The 24,792-nt window shown below is 44.9% G+C and overlaps 1 protein-coding gene across 1 annotated transcript in view; it reads left to right on the top strand.

Moving 5' to 3' along the window:
* The first annotated feature begins 2,062 nt into the window (after window positions 1-2,062).
* The window catches only part of Slc38a4 (solute carrier family 38 member 4), a 34,469-nt gene continuing 11,739 nt past the window's right edge, over window positions 2,063-24,792 (top strand). Inside the window, 7 exon segments of the mRNA XM_051160267.1 lie at window positions 2,063-2,216; window positions 13,615-13,853; window positions 17,900-17,990; window positions 18,503-18,618; window positions 21,412-21,485; window positions 22,007-22,099; window positions 24,625-24,706. Coding sequence (XP_051016224.1) covers window positions 13,732-13,853; window positions 17,900-17,990; window positions 18,503-18,618; window positions 21,412-21,485; window positions 22,007-22,099; window positions 24,625-24,706 — 578 coding nt within the window. The 5' untranslated portion in view covers window positions 2,063-2,216; window positions 13,615-13,731.

Raw genomic sequence — 24,792 nt, 5'->3', positions numbered from 1 at the left:
AACCAGCATAAATCTATCACGAGATGCATATGAAATCACACTCTGACCTGATTGTAAGAAATGATCAGGTGTTACAGTACCCTATACAAGTCTGGTTATCCGCCTATTGTCAAGGGCAGACTATACAGTTTCTTCACTATTTGGCCACATTTGAATGTGTGGAAATGGTCTATGAAAACACAAATTGTCTCTAACAACAATTAGGGACTTGGCCCTTTGAGCTAGTTTCCACGTGCATGGATTTGATTTTAAGTCAGTGTTAGAAACTGTGTGATTGGAATTTGTCTACATAGAGAAGTTTGGAATAGAAAAGGCCATGGAACTATGTTCGTAATTTTAATCTAACATGCTAATTTCTTTAATTACTCATTACACTTGAAAATGAGAATAAGGAGGAAGCCAAAACATAAAATATTAAGGAAAGTAAAATGTTTGAAGTATATCCACATTTATCAGCTCCATATTGAATATGAGACTATACAATAAAGTTCTATCGGGAATACATCTATGCTGGCTCAATTGGCCCACTAGGAAATAGAATTTTGCTAGAAGCATTCAACTTTCTAACTATTATTGCAAATTTGCAAATCTTTGCTTGCTTATTCTCAGCTTTATTTGATAAGCTTGCAGACAGGATGAAATCCAATTAAATGATGGACACAGTCATTTGAAAAGCATTTTTTCAGATTTCCCTGAAATTCATGTGAGTAGTATTCTTTTCTCACTGAATTACAATAGCTCTCATCTGAGGCGGGGCGGTGTGGAGAGAGAGAGAGAGAGGGAGAGAGAGAGGGAGAGAGAGAGAGAGAGAGAGAGAGAGAGAGAGAGAGAGAGAGAGAGAGAGAGAGAGGGAGAGAGAGAGGGAGAGAGAGAGAGAGGGAGAGGGAGAGAGAGAGAGAGAGAGGCCCAAACCGAAACCAAGAGAAAACTCTATAAGCGGAGAACACACCATTATAGGTAAGAATAAAAATACCATCTTCGAGTAAATAAACCAGACTAATGAGGAAGAGAGGAACAGGAATGTCCACGTGCCACGAGTGTTCCATGAGGACCGGGTATGTCCACGTGCCACAAGTGTTCCGTGAGGACCGGGTATGTCCACGTGCCACGAGTGTTCCGTGAGGACTGGGTATGTCCACGTACCACGAGTGTTCCGTGAGGACCGGGTATGTCCGTGTACCACGAGTGTTCCGTGAGGAACGGTCATGCCCATGTGCCACCAGTGTTCTGTGTATTGCATCAACTTGGGTATTTCTTAACCAGAGGGCAATGTTTAGTTTTTATAGGGACAGGAGTTGATGGCCTGTTGTAACAGAGCTTCTGATTGGTTGTGAGACCATTTACGTCATAAATATTTAAAAGGCAAAGAGCCTGAATCTGCGTTGGTTTCTACTTCTTTCTCATCTCCCCTTAGAATGTCTAGTTGATCAATTTTTACTGCAGATAAGTTACTTGCCACCACATTAGACTTCCTCTTCTGGTGTGTGGGTGCTAAATAGATTTGTTTCTTCTAAAGAGAAAATATACGCTTTTAGAAATTTTTTTTTGGAACATCCCAGAGCTTGCTCTGGTAGCACACCACCTCTGGGGAGGCAGCAATGGTTGACAATGGCTTAGGATCTCCCATCTGGCACCTCAAGTAGCTCGGTACTGTCAGAGGTACTGCCGTTCTGTAAAATTTCTTCTGAGCAGGTCAACAACGCAAAGGAAGACAATCCTATGTAACCAGAATCATCTTGACATTCTGACTAGGACATTCAACAGTGTGACTGTTTAATGTCTCTCTCTCTCTTTTTTTAAACTTTATATTGTCAATTCGTAAAACCTGATAAGTTAATGCTTCTAGATTTATCATCCTCTGACCACACAATAGATTTTGTTTTAATGCAATGTGACAGCAAAGTAAAACTTTCAATAAGAGCTTCGTTGTATAAAAGCCAAAATTCTAAAAGCAAACAGAAATTGGTGTGACCAGTGTTTAAGCCAAGTGAGCAATAGCAAACCAAGTTAGTGCCTGTCTTTTAAGGTGACGCAAGCTGGACCAAGGGCGATGTTGAGGCCAGGTGTTAGTGTTGATTGGCTTATGTCGTTCACTCCCACTGGCCTTTAAATCATTGCCTTGCTTTCCAAAAGTTCAGATAAGTCACCTCTGTGACAGGGGTCTGCCATCCCAAACAATTCATGAAAGACTGCACAGGACTGGATAAATAATTAAGGTACAGTTGGCTTTACATACATGTTCACAGAGTGACAGGAGTGTTTGATTTCTTTATATTGTGTTGATTGCTTATCCGTTACAAATTAAAATGCTTGAAAATACTACATGGATAGCCTTTTTCTTAAAAGATCTGTTCAATATGTTATCTATCAGACATTGAAATTATTTATCCAGATCCTGGTTGCACTGTTCTTTTGCAAATGGCTTTAGGGCTGATAAAAAAAAAAAATTGGACAGTGAGTAATAGGAAAAGGAAACATTGCCAAACCAACAGACAGTTTCCCTACTTGTGGTTTCTGGCAAATCACTGGCTAGAATAAAAGTTAGGAAAAGATATGTAGTTGTAAAAATCCTGACTTCAGGTAACACCATTCAACAAAATCCACAGAAATTTGATCAAAGAAAGAATGTCCCACGAATGAAGGTGGGAATGGAAAAGTATTTGTCCTAGCTACTGGAGAGAGAGAGAGAGAGAGAGAGAGAGAGAGAGAGAGAGAGAGAGAGAGAGAGAGAGAGAGTTAGTTTTGTCTTCCTGTTTTTTTTTTTTAAATCACAATTTTAAAAAGAACATTTTTTAAAAAGATCAAAGTCATAAGAAGAACCTGTGAGATTGAATAAATAGGACTTTGGGTTTTGAAGGTCTAGAATGGGGGGGTCTAGAAACAGCTGTTCTCACATGGGCCCGGCGGGTTGGGACCTCACACACTCTAGAGCATTGAGAATCTGATAGAGAAACTGGTGACGGTTTCCACTAAAACAACCAGAGCAAAACCAGGAGTGTTATACCCTAGAGGAAGCATTTCAACCTCAAGAAATAGTTCATATTCTGAGACAGTGGCTTTAAAGAACCTTCTTGACAAGTTATGTGACGTTAGCCACGTTTCCCAAAAAAGATGGCAGTTCTTTTATAACCCCAGAGCCTCTGGTCTAGATTTATACTTTAATTATTTCTAGAATTCTCATGATGGAACTTATACTCCTAAAACATATGACGCCATCATTTAGGGCTGTGATAGCCAAACTTAAAGGGCTTCTTTAACTGTGTCTTACAATATATGTCAAAGGTTATTGACGTTGTTGTTTTTAATATATAAGTTGCTTCAAAGGAAGTGAAAAATCAACATAAAAGGCATCTCTGGAGGTGGGCTTGAACCTGTTATGGAATGTGACATTTAGGGACTTCCTGTATTCATGGCCATGGTGGTTCTTAGGCACCACTAACTAAACTGAGTGGCACAATGGGTTTCCTCCGAGCAGATTATACTTGCTTTGTGTCCCTGTATGTCCCATAAGCTGGCTTACGGGAAAATAAGGACTAAGTTGACTATGTCTTTTCCCAGAAAAAAAAATCTGTAGGAAGAGAGCATACTCCCATTCTATCCCTACTATTAGCAAGCATGTGAGTTTTTTTTTTTTTGCTTTGTTTTTGTTTCAGAGATAGGGCTTCACACAACAGCCCACACTGACCCAGAATGCATTCTGCAGACTAAGCTGGCCTCAGACTCAAAGCAATCCTTCTGGTGGGTTTACAGTCACACGCCCCTCACCTGGCTAAGCATGCAATCACTGTGGAGGACAAAGCCTCAGAATAGGGCAGTTTATTGTAAAAAAATTTTTTTTAGGTCTTCCTAGGGGTTATTTCTCAGCAGCATCTAAGTATGGGACAGAAGAAGGATACTAAAGTACTCAAGTAAATAAGGTGGAGCCTTCTCTTCTAAGGGCATCTGAAGACTCTCTCCGTCTCTCTGTTTGTCTCTCTGTCTCTGTGTGTGTGAGAGAGAACACACCACACACGGCAACACAACACCAAAGAGAGAGAGACAGAGAGGTAGAGAAAGAGACGAGAGAAAGACAGAGAGAGAGAGAAAGACAGACAGAGAGACAAGAGAGAGAAGGAAGCCAGACAGAGAGAGACAGACAGACAGACAGAACACACACACACACACACACCCCACACCACACACCACAGAGAGAGAAGAGAGAGAGAGAGAGAGAGAGAGAGAGAGAGAGAGAGAGAGAGAGAGAGGTCAGCACTGGGTGTTTCCTCATCTACGCTGCACCTTATTTTTTAGCTAAGATTGCTTACTCAACCTGCACCTTATGGACTTAGCTAGACTGGCTGGCCAGTACATCCCAAGAGCCTTCCTCTCACTGCCTCTTTGGTGCTAAGGTTGCAGATGCCCACGTCTAGCTTTTTTTTTTTTTTTTAACGTGGGGATCAAACTCACGTCCTTATGCCTGAGCAATGAGCACTTTGTGAGCTGAGCCATCTCTCCAGCCCCGAGATGTTCCCGTGGAAGGTAGCCTCTATGAGAAACAGCAAGTTGGAGGACTGCTTTGTCTTGAAGCTACCAAAGTGTGAGTAGGGCCATATCACTGGGGAAACTCGCTGGACGCTATAACAGGAAGGTAATATCAGATTGGTTTTCACGCCAGCACTATAGTCATTTGTCTGAGGCACATTTTAGCTCTGACTTGATGTCAGTTCCTCAGAGGGAAGATAAGTTTGGTTTTGAGTGGCATGGGCAGCTGCCATTCACTTACCCAACAAGGGTCACTGCCACGTTGGCTGTCTGCTGCCTGTGCCAGGCTTTTGGTGCAGACTCGTCAACACCGAGACAGTCTGAAGGAACAGACCAATGGCAGCGGTGGAAAGTCCACCCTGACGTCACTCCCTCCCCTTCCACTTTCACTTATCAGGCAGAACAAATGTTTGCAGTCCCTGCAGAAGGTCATCACTCTGGTGTCTGCAAAAACGCAGGGCAGTTTTGTTTACCATTGTTGATGTCTTGGTTTGATGCTGAGCCACAGCTACAACATTTGAGAAATGTCTTCTTTTGAGGATTCCCCCACCATGAGCTTCTTAGCTGCAGGTCAAACTCTACCATGTTTGATAACCAGGGTCTGGATGTAAGGTATTTACTACCTGAGACTCCTGCTAACGAGTGTGCTAAATGGAAATTCGGCTGAGTGAGTGAAAAAGTACATGACTGCTCCTGGGTATGGTGGGGGAGACAGTTTAGAGACTAGAGAGAGAGGGAGCCAGATGCAACAGCCAGGCGGCCCAAAGCACAAAGAGAGCAGGCAGCCAAAATGGTTGGGTTTTGTAGAGAAATGCAGTCCAGCCCCCTGGGCTGGAGAGTTCGGGGTAAGGGGCGGAGTATGCCAGCCAGTAGGGCCCTGTAACAGGTAGGAACTTAAGGGTTTAGGGAGAAGCTGGAGGCCAGCGTCCACTTTGGTTTGTTAAATAGGCACCTCAGCCATTTTCCCAGGTAATGAGACCCAACACTAACATGACAGTGTCTTATGACGCTTTAAGTTTTGACTTTGCATCTCCATAAATAGTGCGTTGTTAGTCAGGCTGCTGAGCGCTGCGCAGTTTAAGCTAGCCTGTCTCCGTAAGACTTCTCTATGTCATGGGGAGACTGAGCTTCGATGAAAAGGAAGGCTGAAGGACAGCCAACACTGTCCAAAATCTGACTTTTAGAGCATCAGAACATTGGGAGGGGGGCAGCAAAGCTGTTCATTATCTTGGTGATCAGATAAACTTGCTGCTTTATTTTGAGGTATTAGTCGTCCCCCCCCCCTACCGCCCCAAAACTAGTGAGCATGTGCACTCATGTCTGTAATGAATACAGTTTCAAGTTTCTTTGGCATTTGCAGAATATAGCAGCAAGGCACCATGCCAGATGCTGGGAGTATGTAGTCTGCAAACCTGGCACCCACTCTGTTCCCATGAAGCTTGCTCCCTAGTTTAGACAGCTGTTTGTTTGTCAAGTAACCACACAGGTAAGCACAGGATGTGATGTGTCCTGCCAGAGGAAGGAGAACACATGATGAGAAAGAACAGGGGAGGTCTAGTTCATCTGGTTCAGATGTGTGTGTCTCGAAGGCACTTTCCAGCCACACGGCTTCTAAGTCCTTCAAGTTGCCCTGGTTGAGCCCTGGAGATGCCTCCTCGGGAGTACAGGGAAGAGAGTGCCGTGTAGAGGAAACAGCCCACGAAGAGATTCCGAGGTGGCGATGCGAAACGGGAGATGCCCAGGGACTCTGTGAATGGCAGCTGTGATTGCATTGTGGTGCTAAAGAGGATGGCATCCAGAAAGTCAAAGGGGCATGCCTTCAGGTTAGTAATCTGGAGCAGCGATGGAGGTGCGTGTGCTCTTAATAACTGCTGAAAGGAGGACGAATGGAAGTTACACGTGGCCCTGAGTAAGACCATCAAAGACAAAGAGGGGTGGAGCGTGTCAATGTGCATCCAAGGAGCACCCAGTAAAGAGAGTTGTCATGAGCTGAGGCAGGGAGCAGGATGGAGACCCACAGAAAGGGGCTTGCCAGCACCATTCTTTTTTCTCTTACTTACGCAATGCCATCCTAAGTCAGAGAAAAATAGCAAAGATGTTGCCTGTACTCTGGGTAAAAGTTTGCTGTGTTCAATCTGTCTTCTTTCATAGGGTGAATTCCTGGAGCTCAGGGCTCTGGCTTAAGTCTTTCTCTGGGATTTCCAAAGTTTCTGGTTTGCGTTCCCTTCTCAGCGTTTGTCATTTGTCTGATGAATGAGTTGATGAGTGCCACTATGTAACATTTCCACCCTGAAGTCTATTTATGTGACTAACATGAGGTTACACTTTGGCAACAATGATGTGGCCAAGATGCTTCGAGATGCTTGCTTTGTGCTACAGGCAAAGTGTTTCATGTGTTAACGATGTTGTAATGCTGTTTAAATTGAGCTTCTCACTTTCTGGTTCTCTAACTAGCTCAGTAATGGGCTATCCAGAAATGGAAACGGGCTACACATTTACTGTTTGCTCCCTGGTCATGGCCAAAATCAGGATTGGGAGCTGAGAGCACAAACTATTTTATGGAGCATTTCATTCTCAAAAAAGAATTAAAAGGTGTTTCATGTACAGTGAAAGCACTCTAACAATAATTTTCCCCACTCTGCTTACGAGGTTTGTGAGAGATAGGCCCCTTTCAGGATGGCGAAGACAGAATTTTGTATGTTGACATGTAGCTATAGACACGGGTGTGATTCTGATTAGTGCAAGATGGAAAAGGACTAGAGCTTATCAAAGCCCTCTTACATGCTAACCCTTGGCATGCCCCGCACTTAAACCCGCATAATGATAGTTCTGTGGTAAATAATATTCCTTCTATTTTCAAAAGCATGGAATTCATCAGTTACGTAATGTGGCCAAGATTTATACCTAGGTGTCTTTGCCACCAAAGCCTAAGTTCCTGTTCCTCATCCCCGTGTTCTCTGTAGAATGAGCAGTAGGTGAAGGCCACTCAACCCAAGTGTCCATTTCTCGTCTGTATATGCAAATGAGAACAAGAACACCTGAGAGGGCTGCTGATAGGATTGCCTGGGTGATGTACACAGGGCCTTAAAGGAGACGCTGGCCCTCTGTACACACATACATGCAGGGTGGGAGCCACCTGAGGGTGTCTGTCTTCTGGTTTTGATCCTGAGCTTAGCATGGTTTTAGGGGAACAGGGTCGTGAAGCTCCTACAAGAAAGTGAAATGGACTCTAGCTGAGACTCCCAGACTGTGGGCAAAGGTCTCAGCCCCGAGCTTCCAGAGAGGAACCTTCTGTGGTTCTCAGACCAACCTGGACCCTGTGTAGAACTGCTTGTAATTCTGTAGCCGAGGAAGCTGAGAAAAAGGATAGAACAGAAGAGGGAAAAAGACCATTTTGGCCACTGTGACTGGCACATGCACTTGGCCTGAGGTCCAAAACTACAGGCAAGTGTAGTTATAGATACCAGTCAGGGAGAGTGCAGAGTGAGGTAAGACCAGAGACTGGAGAAACACGCTGTGTAGATGGTAAAGCCATGGCACAGTTGTGAAAATGTGGGTGGCATTCGAAGACATTCAACAAAGAAAGGATACGATGAAGTCCAGAACTTCACTCTGGCTTCTTTGTGGAAAACGTGTGTGCGCACGTGCATGCCTGTGTGCATGTGTACGTGTGTGTGCGCACACACAGAATGGACATGGGGTAGGGCAGGCAAGAATGGCTGCAACGAGCTCAACTAGGTCATGTCTACTCGTACAAGTGATGGTGGGAAAGATGGAACAAGGCAGGCCAGTTTGAGAAAAGCTTGAGTCGCCTGTAGAATCATCTAGGCTTCTTTGTAAAGGGCTCCTGCTTCTGGTCCAAATAGCCGCCCCCACTTGGCAACATTGGCAGAGTGGCTTGAAGTGGAGAAAGAAGATTTTAGACACGCGGAACTTAAATGTTGAGGCATGCAGGTGTCAGTTAGACCACTGGCCACGTGGAAGCACAACTTAGAGGGGAAACCCAAGCAAAGATGCAGCTTGAACATCTATGCATTACGAGTCAAGGAAACGGGACAAATAGAAGGTAAGCAGGAGGTAAGCAGATAGTTAATAGGCGTGATCACGATATATTGAGGGAATTGGCCAGTGTGATAATGAGGGCTCAGAGGTCGCACAGATCCATCATCTGCTAGTTAAAGAGCTAGGAATCCTGGTTGAATAACTTATTCTGAGGCTACAGGCTTCAGAGCCAGGCCGTAATGTGCATAAGCCCCTGCGCGAGAAGGCCTGTGAACCGGAAACATGGTGGACATATGAGGTTAGGGAGAGAAGGTGAAATTGCTCTCCTTCTACCATCTTGTTCTGTCCAGGTTCTGAGTGCATCAGCCCAGGTTCACAGGCCTCATGATGGAACGGCTGGCTACCTTACTGGGTCTATTGATTTCAATAAGATCTCTCCCTCCAGAAACTTATCTGTGGGCGCTGTCTTTGAAGGACAGTGTCTTACTTGCATTCTGCCTGTCCCCTAGCTCCATTAACATACTTTAGAGTCTTAAAGGTAGATAGGAGGGGGTCCGGGGCAAGGCCTCTAGAGACTCCAGCAATGAGACTTAAAGCTCTGTGGCCAACAAGCCAGTGGAAGGTGTGACAAGCAGTAACTGGGGATGTTGTCAGCTGGAGGCAGCTTTGAAGAATTCAAAGAAGCCAGAAAAGAGATAGCGTTGGGAAATCTGAGAGAGGGAAGGAGCCTCAGGGTAAGCATGTTGTTTTTCTAAAGGGGGCTCTGTAGTAACATCAAGGCTTGTCAACATATTCAAAGAGCAGCATAGGCCATAGGCCACAGGTGGCCAATGACAGTGGTCACCAAAGAACCTTGCTTGGGGGTATGTAGTCTGTTTGGACTGTCTTTTTTTTTTTTTTTTTTTTTTTTTTTTCTTTTGAGAATTTGATATGTAAATACTATATTTATATAATTTCCATCCTTTCCATCTCCCCCCTTCAATTTCTCCTGTGTCCCACACTCTCTCAAGTTCACTATGGTTATAACTGGTGCACATAAATTCAGATACTTAGTTTTGCTAATTTGCACATGTGTTTAGGGCTGACCTGCTGAGGTTAAATAGCCCGTTAGGGGGCCCGTCCCTGGAGGAGACTGATTTTTCTCTCTCTCCCAGCAGCCATTGATTGCCTGTAGCTCCTCATCTATGGGCGGGTGTTGTGAGATTTGCCCCCTGCGTTCGGCATCTCTGCTGGTGTGGTCCCTGTGCAGGTTTTGTTTAGGCAACCCTGTCGTTGAGATTTCATGGGCGCCCTTTCTCTGATCATGTCTGGAAGATACTATTTGATGCAGGAAGCCTGGCTCTCTGGCCCTTCCAGTCCCCCACCCCCACCCCTTCTTTAATGACATTCCCTGAATCTTACTTCTAAGATTTACATTGTAGACGCACCAGTTTGCGCTGTGCGTCCCATGGTCACTCATTCTCTACATTTTGGCCAGTTGGGCATCGCTACCTTAGCCTCTATATGCCGCAAAAAGAAGCTTCTGTGGTGAGGGGAGAGAGCGACACTTACCTGTGAGCAGAGAGTCTAGAATATAGCTAGAAATTGCATTGTTTTAGGAGGAGGGTGGTCTGCCATTTTGGTCCTTAATTCTGTAATCTACTCCATAAAGACACCCTGCAAAGGACTCTCTGGTGAATGTTAGTGCCTTGACAACAGAAAAAAAAAAAGTGTACCAAGTAGGGATGGAAACCCAGCCCCTGTGGCAACTGTATATTAGGAGTGAGCCCTGCGGGGTGGTCCTCCCCCGCTCAGGGCCTCCTTACATGTACACACTGCAGAGGAGTCAGAAAGAACAGCAGGTAGCTCTGAACAAGCCCACAGCGCCAGAAATCCAGCTGTCTAGAACCCAACTGACACCTTTCTTCAGACAGCAGAGAGTCTAGGATCACAAGTGTTTGAAGGACACCAGCAGCAGAGGACAGGAAGTGTGTGGGAGGAGGGGAGGGGGGTGGGACTCTGCATGCGCAAGCTCTCTAAACGAAACATGGAACCTAGAGAGCAGTGGGGAAATCTGGAGATGCCAAGTCAACAGCTTTAGAAAGAGTTTGGAAAACGTCATGTCCATAAAGTAAGACAACAGAAAGATGACCAGAAAAATAAAGAAGAGGGTGAGGGTTAAAAAAAAAAAAAAAAAAAAAATCAGTTGAGTTTTGGTCGGGTCCAAAAGAAACCAGGGATCAAAAGCTAACTGTGGTGCCAGTTAGCGCACCAAAGTGTACGCTGGCCTCCATGCCCTCAATGTCACAAATATCTCTTAACAGACACCATGTCCCCACCCTGGTTCTTCTGGCCCTGCCCCCTACCCTAAACTTCTTCAGCTCACCGGCTTCCTTCCCCCAGCCTCTCATTCCTATAGAACCCTGCCAGTTTGGCCGTGTGCTCCCTTGGCCCCCCTCTCTTGCCCTCTCTCTTGGTTCTTTCTTTTGTCTTCTCCTCTTCCTCTTCCTCTCTCGCCCTCCCGCTCTTCTCTCTCCTCTCATGGCCATGCCTTCTCTCCCTGTCCTGGACACTACCAAATGCCCCTGGCTGTACTCTCCCTCATGTCTATGATTAAAAAAAAAAAACTAAAACAAAACAAAACAAAACAAAAAACCTCACCATGCCCTGGAGCAGCCACATCTCAGTTTACACATCTGTTGCTGAAACCTCCACTTTAAAGTCTGGTGCAGGGACATCTGGAAGAGTCCAGAGCAGGGAGAGAAAGTAGGAGACTGAACACGGCTGAGGAAAAGACTGAATTGTTAGCTAGGTTGAAAAATACACCCAAAGGTCTGATTGCTGTTTCGGACATGACATTGAGAGGTTATTCTTGAGTGTGGGCGAGTAAGATAAAGAAATGGAAGCCAGGTTTGCTACTTGATTTGCAGTGAATCAACAACTTGATACATCTCTTTATTTTAAGGGTGAAAATATCCTTAAGATGAAGATGCAGTTAGTGCGTCCAAGTCAGCTTTCTGTTACTGTGACAAAACACCTGAGGCAATCAAGTTGAAGAAGTAAGGGTGTATTAGGGCTCACAGTTTCAGAGCTTTCACTTGCTTGCTCTTCTTCTTCTGTACCTGTAGAGATGTCCTTTACAAGGCAAAAGACGCGTGTTTAACACAGGGGAGTTTCCTTCAAAAGGCAGCTTCCAGGGACCTAAAGGTTCCCTCACATCCTTGTAGTGTTTGAGGCTGACAACCAAGCCTTCAACACATGGGCCTTTGAAGGACATTCAAGACCAGCAAGCACAGCAAACTGTAGAGAACTGGCTGTTTTTACTCTCATGGCGGCAGGGCTGATGGACCTTGGAGCTCACCACTGCCGCCTAGTGTCTTAATGGAGTCATAACAGCCCTAGAAAAGATGAAAATTCTAGTGAGGGCAGATGGAGATCATATCGTTTAGAGTTAGAAACATTGTAACTTCATAAGTAGTCTTCTCTTGACTTTGGGCTTTATGTTGCTCACTTATTCTATCTTGTATTAATAAAGGACTAATTTCCATCCCTCTGGCTTGAAATGCACATCGCCTTTGAAATTCTGTCTTTCCTTAGTTCTAAACCAGTTCTATGTCTGTTTCTCTTTCTAGTCTTTCTCTGTAATCTTGAGATTCTGTCCGGCGAGGACAATTGCTGGGCCCTGTGCCAGTCTCTTAACTTCTCCCTCACGTTTCTTTGTCTCTTGGTGTTACAATCTGAGTGACTTTTTACAGCTCTATCTCCACTTTCCTAATTATTCCTTCAGTGGACTTCTGCTTCTATAGGTGCATTTGTTTTCTTATTTTTAGAATTGATTTTCCATAAACTAAACTTTTCGTGTTTTACAATATACTTATTTTATAGACACTACTTTCTTATTTGGATTTTTAAATTATTTATTATTATTATCATTATTATTATTATATAACTTTAAAAGCCTTTCTTATTTAGATTTTAAAACTATTATTGTATTTAATATTGCTATGTTACTTGGGGATCTTGTTTCTTGTGCCTCCTGACATTCATACTAGGGAGCTTCCACAGGTGTTTTGAACTTTCAAAATGTGGGGCCCTGAGCTCATGTGTGTGAACTGTTTTCCACACATATACTTCTGGAGCTGATGGGGGCATTTTCACGTGTATGTTTCATGTTTCTTAGGATTTGTAGCTTTCTGAGTTCTTGAGCGATTTCCATGATTGTGTCTCTCTGCTCAGTATGCACTTAGCAGATGGACAGCTCACATGTTAGAATCACTCCCTTTGTGTATGGTTGAATTTCTGCTAGGACAAAGGCCCAACAGCAACTGAAAGGATCTAGCTGTGTCTCAGAAAATACCCATCAACAGATCAAGGCGCTCTATGGTATTTTTAGAAAAGGCAAAACCAGATAATCGCCCTCCTCACTTTACAGTTGAGGAGAACAAAATCCAAACAAAGTTGTGCTGAGACCCAATGACTTAGATACAGCACAGTATAAAAGACAAATACACATTTTAGTTTGATGTAGACGAACGTCTAATGCCAATTCGAAGGCCAACTTGTGCATTTACTTTGACTATGGGCTTGCATTCCAACTGCCTAGAATGTGGCTTTAACCCTCCGTCCTGTCCAGGACTGCGTACTACCAAGCACTTTGGTGACTTGAACTCGTTCATGCTCAGTTAAATTGAGGCACTAATGTTCTTTCTAGTTACTGCTCGTAGAGATAGTTGGCAGACCTTCCTTTGTCAATAATTTACTTCTGTCCTCTCCCCTCCATTAAAAAAAAAAAAACTATGCAATCACCTACAAAGACAGAAGTCTTCACGATGACTGCTGCCACAGCTTGATTTTTTTTTATTCCTCATGGTGAGTTGCAAAATATCTTCACGTTCTTTTCTTTTCCTTCCCTCCTTTTTTTTTTTTTGTTTCTTTCCTTCTTTTTCTTTTGGTAGTAGGTGAGGGAAAGCCATAGGGCAGGTTTTTATGAGATTTCCAAAGACTTCACTCCTTCCCATGTTTTACAGCAAGCATCCAGAAAGTAGGGGATTCGGATTCATCGATCCAATTCAAAGCAAATTATAACGATGCGTTTTGTGCTCTTGTTTTCAGAACAGAGTGTTCTGAGTGTTCACACAAGTGGGAGAGCCTTAAGCTGAAGGTGCCGTGTGTTGTTTACACTGAAGAAGCTCTTGTGCGGACAGAAAAAGCAAAGCGCTGACCGCTCAGATGGACCCCATGGAGCTGAGAAATGTCAACATCGAACCGGACGACGAGGAGAGCAGCAGCGGAGAAAGTATTCAAGACAGTTACACGGGGTTGGGAAACTCCGGGAAGGCAGCCATGAGCAGGTATGGGATGGAAAAAAAAAAAACTGCAGAAAAATAAGATGGGCCAGAGGCTGGGAAAACTAGGGTCTTGGTGGAAAGACTGGGTTTATTGTGGACAAATGTGCGATAAGCAATGATGCTCCTAACACGTCAGCTCCCTGATCCTTTGTGTGACTGATCGGAAGCTGACGTTGTAACGTTCTTGTCTCCATTGCTAGGGTAACCGACGAGTCACTGGCACCAGCCTGTTGCTCCCTTTACTTTAAGAGGGCTTCTCCCTTAAATTCTTCTTCCTTTGACTACACTTTCAATGTTGTGTGTCTACAGAGGGTTTGTTTGTTTGGTTGATTGGTTGGTTTTTGCCCCGAAAGCATTGTCCTGAACAATCTGATTCACAAACTATCACCGGGCCACCCATTAAATACACGACACATTGTCAGCCTGTTTAGCCTTCCCTCAGAGTTTCAGGGCATTGTGTTCATCCACCAACCACTTTTCTCTGCAGAACTGACGCAGCTCACCCATGTCATTTCTAATAAGGACTTCTGGGCTCCTTCACGCTATCAGGGAGGGGCAGGCAGGAGGAGGCAGCATTTCCCCCACATGTGCAGTGAGGGTAGGGTTGGTGGACTAGCAAAGAGTAAATGAGGACAGTCTCTGAACTTGGTAGCTCTTGAGTGTGCTAAAAAACAAACAAACAAACAAACAAACAAACAAACAAACACAGGGCAGTGGTGTCTGAAAAAATGGCTGCCTGACCCAGAGGACAATTTATCTTCTTTATCTTCTTTTGAGCTCCTGTTCAAAGTATGGACCAGCAAACTAACACACATCCTTTCCAAGGAATAAGTGAGGGGTCAGAGTATAAAGCGATATTCAGCAGTTCTGTGTTCCCCTTTCCTCCACATCACTGCTCTTAGTAGGCTGGCCCACATCGGAGGCTCTTGTGATCCTAAAGGGAGCACACTCAGGTGTGAGGGTGCAGAGAGCACACTCAGGTATGAGGATGCAGGGGGTGGATGCAGTGAAGGGGATCTAGTCCAAGACCAGCCCTAGAGTCCACAGTGAATGCTGTCATTCAAAGCCACCAGCATCATCTTAGGTACTACAGTGTTGTACTTTCTAGCTGCTGGCTCATGCATATGATGTCATTTTTGTGGTTTAACATTCACCTTTAATAGACAGGCTTTGTTTGTATTTGGTTCGGAATGGATCTGTAGTAGTGTTTTCCTTGTGTTTTCAATAGACGTTGGGTCTGGTATTAAAATATTTAATATGCTCAGGGCATTTCTCACATACTTTCTAATCTGTCTGTTTCGTGTCTGCGTCTCATCTTAACACCCAAATAAGAACATGCAAATGCCTCAGACACATGCAATATGCTTACGATCAAATTCTCAGTTTTAAGAACCACTCCCACAAATGGATCTTTTAATTTGCTGAGGAAAATAAAGTCAAAGCGTTGGATACAATTCAGTTTAGCTTGCATGGGAGGAAGCTCTTGTGTTTACAGCCCTTTATCCCGTGTTATCCTGTCGTCCCAGGTTCCAACTGTGAACGTTGTATAACAGCCTCCACATACCTAGAATATTAAATGCAGACTGTTAAATCGTATCAAGACGGTAGGATGCAGACATGGAAGAAGACAGCAGCTGAGCGCACTGTGCCTCCTGTGAGCAACATGGGGCAAAGCCACAGTGTGCTCCTCACACTCACACACAGAGCTATCTGCTTTGTGGTTCCTAGAAGCAGGCAGAAGGACTTGTGAGGGTGCCTGCTGTTCTAGCTTTACCTTGTATTGTACTCTGCTGTCCGAGAGTCATCTCGTGGTGCCTCTTCCTGCCAGACACACTTGCTGTGCCTCTTCCCTATTGAAGTGGTTTTTTTTTTTTGGAAAGAGCTCCTGTTATAAAAGGCAATTTGTAAGGGTCCCCTCCAGAAATCCATCTTTTATTTTATTTCTAAGGATTATCTTCCTGAGCCGTTGTTCTCTGATTGTTTGGTCTTACTCTTGAGTGTGAGAAATGCCTTTCATAGCCACCAAGTGTCGGCTAGGAAGTCTTTTCCAGAAGCGTGCAGAACTGAGCACAACAAAGACTTGTGTTCCAGTTTTGTCAATAAGGTTACAATGCTGCCAGCTTCCCTTACTGGTCAGACCTCTTGGAAGTGAGACTGGCCCCATGGCCATAGCCTCAAAGCTTCTGGCATATGACGCACAGAAAGAGGACGGCATCAATGACGTTTGTGCAGCCTCTAGTCTGAGCCTGGGCAGATCACAATCACACTGCCTCTGTGCCCGATGCCAGTTAGTTAGTTAGCTAGTTAGTTATTCAAGACAAGGTTTCTACATGTAGCCCTGGCTGTCCTAGAACTTGCTCTGTAGACCAGGCTGACCTCCAACTCAGAGATCCACCGGCCTCCTGAGTGTGCGCTGCCACCGCTGTCGCCACCACCCAGCAGTTCACGCCTTTTTAAAGTCTACTTTCTCTCTCAACTTTCCTGCCAGTTCAGTGGGTTTCATTGATAACTTTCTCAGATTCATCTATTACATAATAGTAGCCAAAATACATTTTCAGAGTGTACACACACACACACGCACACGCACACGCACACACACACACACACACATGCAACCATATATCACCCAGAGTTGCAATGCAGCCGTTCTCCAATAAGCAACACAGGCACAGGCAGATGCAACTGAAAAGGAGGGAACAGTAGCTATGGAGTCCTGCTGAGACTGTGTGATGCTGGGAAGGACCACAGGGGTGCCGGGTCTGGCCAGTGGTCACACGCTCCTTCCCTTTCCTGACCGGAGTCACATCACCTTTAAGTAGGACCAAAGAAGCTCCTCCCACAGGGATATTTTGGGCATCAGATGTGAAGTGCCTGAGAATTTGTTACATCAGTAAAATCAGAGGAGTGTGTGGCTAAAATGGAGCCCTTGCCTGACACAGGGTTCATCTCTAGTACCATAAAAAATTACATAAATAAGCAATAATAAAAGTATTGTCTCATTGTGGCGTGACAGTAGTTTTTTTTATTAAACATTTTTATTTTTTACTTATTCATTTATATTATTACACATATATACAATAAACCACCGATAGCAAGAAGAATCATGAAATAATCAGGAATTATATAAATGTTACATTCTTAGTGTTTTGGCTATTTGTATTTGGCAGCCTTGAAGAAAACATCTCTCCTATCTTGGTGCTTTGAAAATTCTGAATGTAAATCAGTATCTATCCCATCTCATCATTATCAACTTAAAACATCTATTTAGATGTAAAAACATCTTAACCCCTAAACAGTTAAGCTTAATTGTAAAACTGAACTATTTGGTCTTCAGCACCATCAAAGACTTGAGCAGGAATAAACTTGATTACCTGAGTGTACCGGGATACAGGTTAGTAGATTTCTAAATGAGAAGATGACAGAGATAGTTTGCTACCTGAATAGTCACCCAAAACGCTCTATAGTGTTGAAGCATCTTCTTCAGCCTTCTGGCCCAATATGGAGAGTAAGGACCACTCCAGACAGGCACTCTGGCCACCAAACTTTGATCATTCCCCTTGGCAGGGCGGCCTTGCCAGGCTACAGAGAAAGAGCTTACAGGTAGTACAGATGAAACTTGATAGAATGAGGTCAGATGTCAGGGGAGGAGGGCTCCCCTTTCTGAGGACTAGGGGAAGGAAGGGAGAGATGACAGTAGTTTTAAAACGTCAGGATCATGACTCTGCACCACCTCCTTGTAAGGGTTCCTAGAGGGGACAAAATTAAGCTCGGTTCATCTTTTCTCTAGAGATGTCAGTGTTGGGAGGAAATGGCATACACAGTCTCCAACTCAAAGTATGTCCTTCCTTGTGACCCCGATCCCCTTCTCCAAAACCACCTATTAAGAGTTTAGACGTTGGTCTCTCAGGAGCACTAGTGTGAAGGAAGAGGAGAAAGAGCACTTGGGCACTGTCATCCCTGACTCGCGTCATTAGGTCATCGTGGTCTTAAATGCATTTACTGAGACACCTCCCCACCTTTCTCCTCTTTCCTTTTCTGTGCCTGTTCAGCCAATTTGCTAATGAAGATGCCGAAAGTCAGAAGTTCCTGACAAATGGGTTCTTGGGGAAGAAGAAGCTAGCCGATTACGCCGACGAACATGTAAGTGGCGCTCTGTTTTCGGGAGGTAAACAGGACAGAGGGTGTCTGACCTGCCCAGGTCTCGGAGGGAAAACAGTGCGGCTAAAATTTTCCACCCCTTCATCAGCACATTCTCTGTTTATTCAGGCCCTTACTGGAATAGAGGCTTGTTTTTCCCCGTTTGCCATATGGCTGCATGAATCATTTATGAAATTTATTTGTTTTTTCAAGAAATCGTTCTGACCCAAATGCAATCTGCAGCCATACGTTGTTTTCCCTTCTATTTGTGGCTCATCTGCAGTTCCAGCTTCTCCTGCGCGACCTATGCTGAAGACAGGCCTTACATTCCATTCAAAATGGCATGTGCTTCCTGACGCTCTGAGGAACTAATGGCTTTTACTCGCTATGACTCTATCCTACCCTTTCATTTGGGGGATCCACTCTCTTTCAGGAGGTAGAATGTGAGCAGGGTGACGGAAGGGGAGCTGACCCTTTGGCAAACGTTTGCTCACACCGCACTTCTTTTCTTCAAGCACCCTGGAACGACTTCCTTCGGAATGTCCTCGTTCAACCTGAGCAATGCCATCATGGGCAGTGGGATCTTGGGCCTGTCCTACGCCATGGCCAACACGGGGATCGTCCTTTTTATGTAAGTGAAGATACAGGTGTGTGGTTAGTGCCACGGCTGTGTATAGTCCAACACCTGATGGAGCTCTCTAAGGGCACCGAGGAGATATTGGTAAATTGCCCTTGCGTTGATGGAGATCTGCCTCCCGAGGGAGAACTGGTGGGATGTACTCACGGTGCTCACCCATCCGAGTGTCTTCAATCAAGTGGCAGAGTGCTTATGTAGTCTGCCTCCAAAATGTGAGGGCAGCCCCTCAGTACGCAGAAGGAAGAAACCCTTTCACTGAGTATCTCATCACTTCACAGATACTTAAAATAGCATAGCATTCGGTAATCAGAAATATCCCCCCTGCAAAGCAAATTGAATTCTTGAATAATCTTAGGGGAAAATAGCTCATGTCATCTAGGAGTCCCACATGCCCTGGTGCTATTCCCTATGCCTCTAGCCACTAGACACCGGTGCACTGGCCATTGTATATGGCACCAGCTTCTTCTTCTTTAGTTAAGCCCTCACATCTGAGCACAGCGTAACTTCAGTGCTGCCTTCCATGACCTCTGTGACAGATGCCTCGATTGTAACACCCCTGTGTGTGTGTCTGATTTGCATAATATCTATCTTCTTGACTAGATTATAAGACTCAGAGGCTTGACCCCATGTCTTGGCATGCACCTTTCCTAAGCCCTAACACAGTGCCCGGCACAGAGGATATTGGGGGAGCCTACCCACTAACACAGTGCCTGGCATGGAGGATATTGGGGGGACAACTGAAGCTTACTTTAAAGCCTGTGCACTTTTACCACTTGGTCAAAAGCTGCCTAAAATTAGTAGCATCTCACAGCTGACCAATAGGGTGTTTGGACAGGGGCCTTGCCTGTGATGGACAACCACAGACGTTTGCATGGTTACACACAGTTTGGTATTTCCCAAGACACGCTGGTCTGTAGTCACATTATGCACTGGGAGTCATGGTAAAGTGGGGCGTGGTCCCAAAGACGATGCTGGAGAGCTAACGGTCTAAGAATGTAACAGCTCCACTTTGTTAGACATGTGCTATTTGTGTTCTGACATCACACAGGATGATGTAATCATACAGCCATTTAAGGACCGAGGATCAGAACTTTTATCTTGTGTCAAATGGACTATTTTATGTATAATAGTCTTTAGTGGAACAGGTTTTTATACCAACTTCGATAAACCGTGTTGGAAATCAATTAACCACTTACCATCCGCATAGTAGGCCCATCATATATTTGCATATCTATATGCCTGTGTAAGGAGCACAACCTTTGAGACAAAAAGACTGCCTTCTTGTGAGTCATCCACGCCACTAAAAGTGGCTAAGAGATTATGACAGACCACCGAGGAGTGGAAACGGAAACACTTTCCCCAACCACGGAGCCACGGATCGCCTTCTGGAGAATGTTGCCTTCCACACTTGAAGCAAAGCCTTCCCCTCCTTTTAGCAGGCTAACTAGACCAGAGCCCGTCACATTGCTAAGCACCATGCGATGTGCTTTGTGTATCTTAAGAAGCATGGGCCGCATTGGGCTGTTTCCCCCTCAGTTTCAAGCAGGAGACATAGTGTTCCGTTGATTTTGTTTTTTAGAACATATACCACAGCAAAGCACGTGTTTAAGATTTAGGGATGCTCCTCATTAGTCCCCCTTATGGGACAAAATTGTGTAACCTGAACTACATAATTCTTTAAAAATGGGTCTATTCACACCGCATAGACGAGTAAGCCATTGCTTAGACTGTTCTAGAAGACTTGGTTTCTGGAAGATGGGGACACCAACAGCTAGAGTAGCTCTAAGCATGTGACCCACGGTCTGAGTACCCATAATGCAGCAGGGATCTCGCTGGGATTTTCAGATAGACTGGGAAAGTGTGTGTCTGCACATAAAGTGACCAAAGGGAAGGCTTGCTCTCTGAGAGATTGCAGCGCTGTCCCTTCGTCTGCACATAAAGTGACCAAAGGGAAGGCTTGCTCTCTGAGAGATGGCGACACTGCCCCTCCGTTTATTATCTGCGTGGTGCTACCACATTCGTTTCCCCCCCCCCCCTCCCCTGTTTGTTTGAGACCAGGTCTCATTCTGTAACCAGCATGACCTTGAACTGACAATCCTCCTGCCTCAGCTTCCCAAGTGTTGAGATGACAAGTGTGTGCCACCATGTCTGGCTCTGACCACACTCTTCTTTTTATGATCTAATTCTTGGTTTTGGAGAGCTACTGATCAGTATTAAACATACAGAGGCTGCTCACACATGCTGTCCTGAGAGGGCCCTGACAGCTGAGTCTGAGCAAGGACTGGTCCTGCCTGGCTTCTGCACTCACCCTCCTCCACTTTCTTTAATGTACCTGACCGACCCTCCATTGAACAAAGTGCCTTATCTTCTCATTTTGAGTGTCTAAGCCTAGGCTTAGTCAGGTTCTTGGCTTTAACTGCTTTTTATTCTTTTCTACGTTTTGCTGCTACTAGTTGAGGCAAATACCGAGTGCATACCTCTGGGAGCTCAGCATGTTGTTGAGATGTGTTAATTGTATGCGCGTTAGCATCTCAGCTGTGACGTATAGTGCACCACAGTGTAAGAGGCTTCGGGTAGCAGCTGAAGCCTGTGTGGTGTAGAAAGTCCTAGCTGTATGGCTGTCAAGGGGACATGTGGCAGCGCAAGAGGCATTTCCCGGTATCCTCCAAATCCTTATTTCTCTTGCAAAGTTCACACTGGAAGAGGCAGAATTATCACTGCAGTTTATGGCCATGTTTAGCACAACAGTGTCTCACCTGTTATAATCCACTTTGTGCTCCCTTACAGAATCATGCTGCTTACAGTGGCGATACTGTCACTCTATTCGGTTCACCTTCTACTGAAGACCGCCAAGGAAGGAGGTATGCCGCCGCCCTGAGTCCACATCTTCAGCCAAAAGGCTATTCGCCTAGTTTGATCCTCATGAAAGAATCCCTCCACTTACACACAGCGTTATAAGCTAAGGGAAGCGTTAGTCAGCCTCTCGGTCCATTTATTGTTTTATGACCTCAGCAATACTGTCTCTCAAGGTTGTTAGTTAATTGGGCAAGTGAGAGTCAAGAATGAAAACTGACTGGCTCAGGTGCAAGCCAAACAGGCGCTCAAAAAACAAACAAACAAACAAACAAAAAAAAAACCCAAAAAAACAAAAAACAAAAACAAAAAAAAAAAAAGGGTTTTGGCAAATGGAAGGATAGCTGCTGTTACTAGCTGTGCACAACTTACTTGTGACACTGCCATTTGGTTTCTGAGGTCTCGTCCTTTGGTTCTTATCATTTCTCTGTACTGTTTAGTTACATGCTTAATATCCCAGAGTTATATAAAGAAGTGCTAGAGGCGTGAAAATGATCCTCTAACATGGCAATTTCACCTTCTCTTATAGGATCTTTAATTTATGAGAAGTTAGGGGAGAAGGCATTTGGATGGCCTGGGAAAATTGGAGCCTTTGTCTCTATTACGATGCAGAACATCGGAGGTAAGGGAGGAGCTTGCAGTGGACCACTTGTACTTTCTGTAAGATGCTCCATAAAAAACAACAGAACTTCTGGCAACAAACAGGCGCTTTACAGAAAAACCACCACATTCTAGTTTTTGTTGTTGTTGTTTTGTTTTGTTTTGAGACAGGGTTTCTCTGTGTTAGCCTTGGCTGTCCTGGACTTGCTTTGTAGACCAGGCTGGCCTCAAACTCAGAGATCCACCTGCCTCTGCCTCCCGAGGGCTGGGATTAAAGGCGTGCACCACCATGCCATGCCACATTCTAGTTTTTAATTTCACCAAATTCCCTCCACCACCACCAACTGAGCCTGCCCTGTTTTGAATATGCATGAGCTCCAACCCAACTGAACCCACCCTGTTTGGAGTATGCATGAGCTCTAACTCTGAGCTACTCCCCCAGCTCCCAGGTGTGTTTATTGATATTTTTAGATTTAAGTCTTGTGTGGACAGCTCTAGAATCACTAGGATTGTCTTTGTTATTTGTTTGTTTGTCTTTGGTTTGTCTTTTTTTTTTAATTGGATTGGGCCTATAAGCATCAAGCCCATCGAAGAATCTGTTGTATATTTGGTTAAAATCTTCTGCCTTACAGAGATGTAAATTATCAAGCATTTCATAAGTTCATCTCATACTTACTCCAGTTTGTGACAATTGAAATAAGGTGACCTGAATGTGTTTAGCCTTTCACTGCCCAGGATGAGTGATGGCACCATGAGTGTTCAAAGCATTGGTACAGCCACTGTTACCCTTGCAGGTGTCTGTGTTGAGCCAAAGACAAGCAGTGTGGCTTTAAGAGAGATGAGGTTGCACACTGCCACTTCAGATAAATGCTCTTTTCATGTGATTAGCAATTTGTCATAAGGGGAGCCACTTGTATTTCTTAAATTAGCAACTCCACTTTCAGAACAGTTTGGTTTTTTTTCAACTCCCTAAGAAACTGGCCCTTGCCACTGGTGTTTTAACATCAGCAGGGTGGTGTTGACATTACCCGGTCAGGTCTGGAGCACCCTGAATTTCCAAAGACCAAACACATTAACGCTGGTGACATCACTGAGACTCAGCAGTTAAGAGCTCTAAAATCGAGCGGTCCCTCAGCCAGCTAGCTCATCAGAAACATCTCCTGTTTACGCTCTGTAAGATTCTGCCGGAGCCAAGGACTGTGTAAAGATTAACCAAACCACGTGGGTGGGAGCCACGGCAGGGATTGGAGAAATCATTTCCCTTTGGCATTCATTGGGACGACACACCAGGTCAGCAGTCAGGGGTCTGCCCTCGGCAAGCAATATGATGTTGGCTGTATTGTTGAAATTCTCAAACTCCTGAGCTGTAGGGACGGGCAGTGACACACACCTGTCCTCTCCAAGGCTTTTCAGACCATCAAATGATGAATCCACAGAACCTAATAGTGCCAGAAATAAGTGGCGCCATCCTTACCTCCACGGGAGCTTAGGGACTAATTCGAAACTAAGTCACAGTTCGGTGTCCGACTTAGAGGCCTGTTCACACAACCACAACAGAAGGGTGTCGCACATGCTCACACTTACAGCTTCCGTGTAACACTGGCCTTTCCCTGTGCGGGACCGTGGGAGCTGGAACCCAGATCCCCGAGCATGCTGGGGAATCATTTCCACCCCCTGAACTACAGCCTCAACCCTGTGGGTTTATCCTTAATTGTATCTCTCACCGTGTGTCATATAACAAATTAGTATCAAGTTGCACCAAATGGTGGATTTAGGAAAGAAATATTGCACAAATCTCTGCCGTTAGAGGTGAACTGTCATGTTTTACGTATGTACACATACATTTATGCAGGGAGAGGTTTTACAGATTTTGTGATATTTTCAAAATTGTGCAGATTGAAATTTGATCCTTTCTGTAATTTCTCTTGACCAGTGGGAAACTGAATGAGAGGAAAAAGCCCAAATTCTTAACTGACAAAATGGGGGTGGGGTGGGGGTGAGGAGAGTCCTTTTCTCTTATACTCTGTTGTCAGTCTGGAACACTTTCAGTGGCCACTGCTCTGAGAGTCTTCTCTGTGTAGCTCTGGGAGACCTCAGAGGACCCGACAGGTGTCACCTGGGGAAAGCCAGAGTGACCGGAATGCCCAGAGGCCTGCTATACAATTGTGCTCGCTTGGCTTGGCCTCTGCCTTCTTTTGTCAAACCACTGTCCGTAGACACACGCAACACAGTCCACGCTGATCTCTATCGAGTGAAAATATGGGACCTGAAGTTCCCAGGGAGCTTCTAAGTTGGATTTAATCCAGAATCAACACGGACACTGTCAACCGCAGCCCCTCGTGTATGAGCTGGAAGGACAGACATCTGCTTTTGAAGAGAACCTGGATGCTGTGTGGCGCGCACGGGGCCTTCCTGTTCTGCTTTAGGGACGAGCTGCTCACCTTGCCAAGAAGAATGGATGCCCCAAAGGCTCTGACTCCTCACAGCATGCATGGGATGGCAGTGTGCGCGCGCGCCACCACTGATCTGTCCCTTTGTCCATTTCAGCAATGTCAAGCTACCTCTTCATCATCAAATACGAACTACCTGAAGTAATCAGAGCGTTCATGGGACTTGAAGAAAACACTGGGTACGTCTCACGTTCTCTCTGCCATGCCAGGAGGCTTGTCCTGTTGATCTTGTCTGTTCCCAACACCTTCTTTCTTTCTTCTCTAG

This window comes from Acomys russatus, chromosome 17 (genome assembly GCF_903995435.1).
Source record: "Acomys russatus chromosome 17, mAcoRus1.1, whole genome shotgun sequence".
NCBI classification, from domain to species: domain Eukaryota; kingdom Metazoa; phylum Chordata; class Mammalia; order Rodentia; family Muridae; genus Acomys; species Acomys russatus.
The sequence above is the reverse complement of the archived record's forward strand: the minus strand, read 5'-3'. Positions and strand labels throughout refer to the sequence as shown.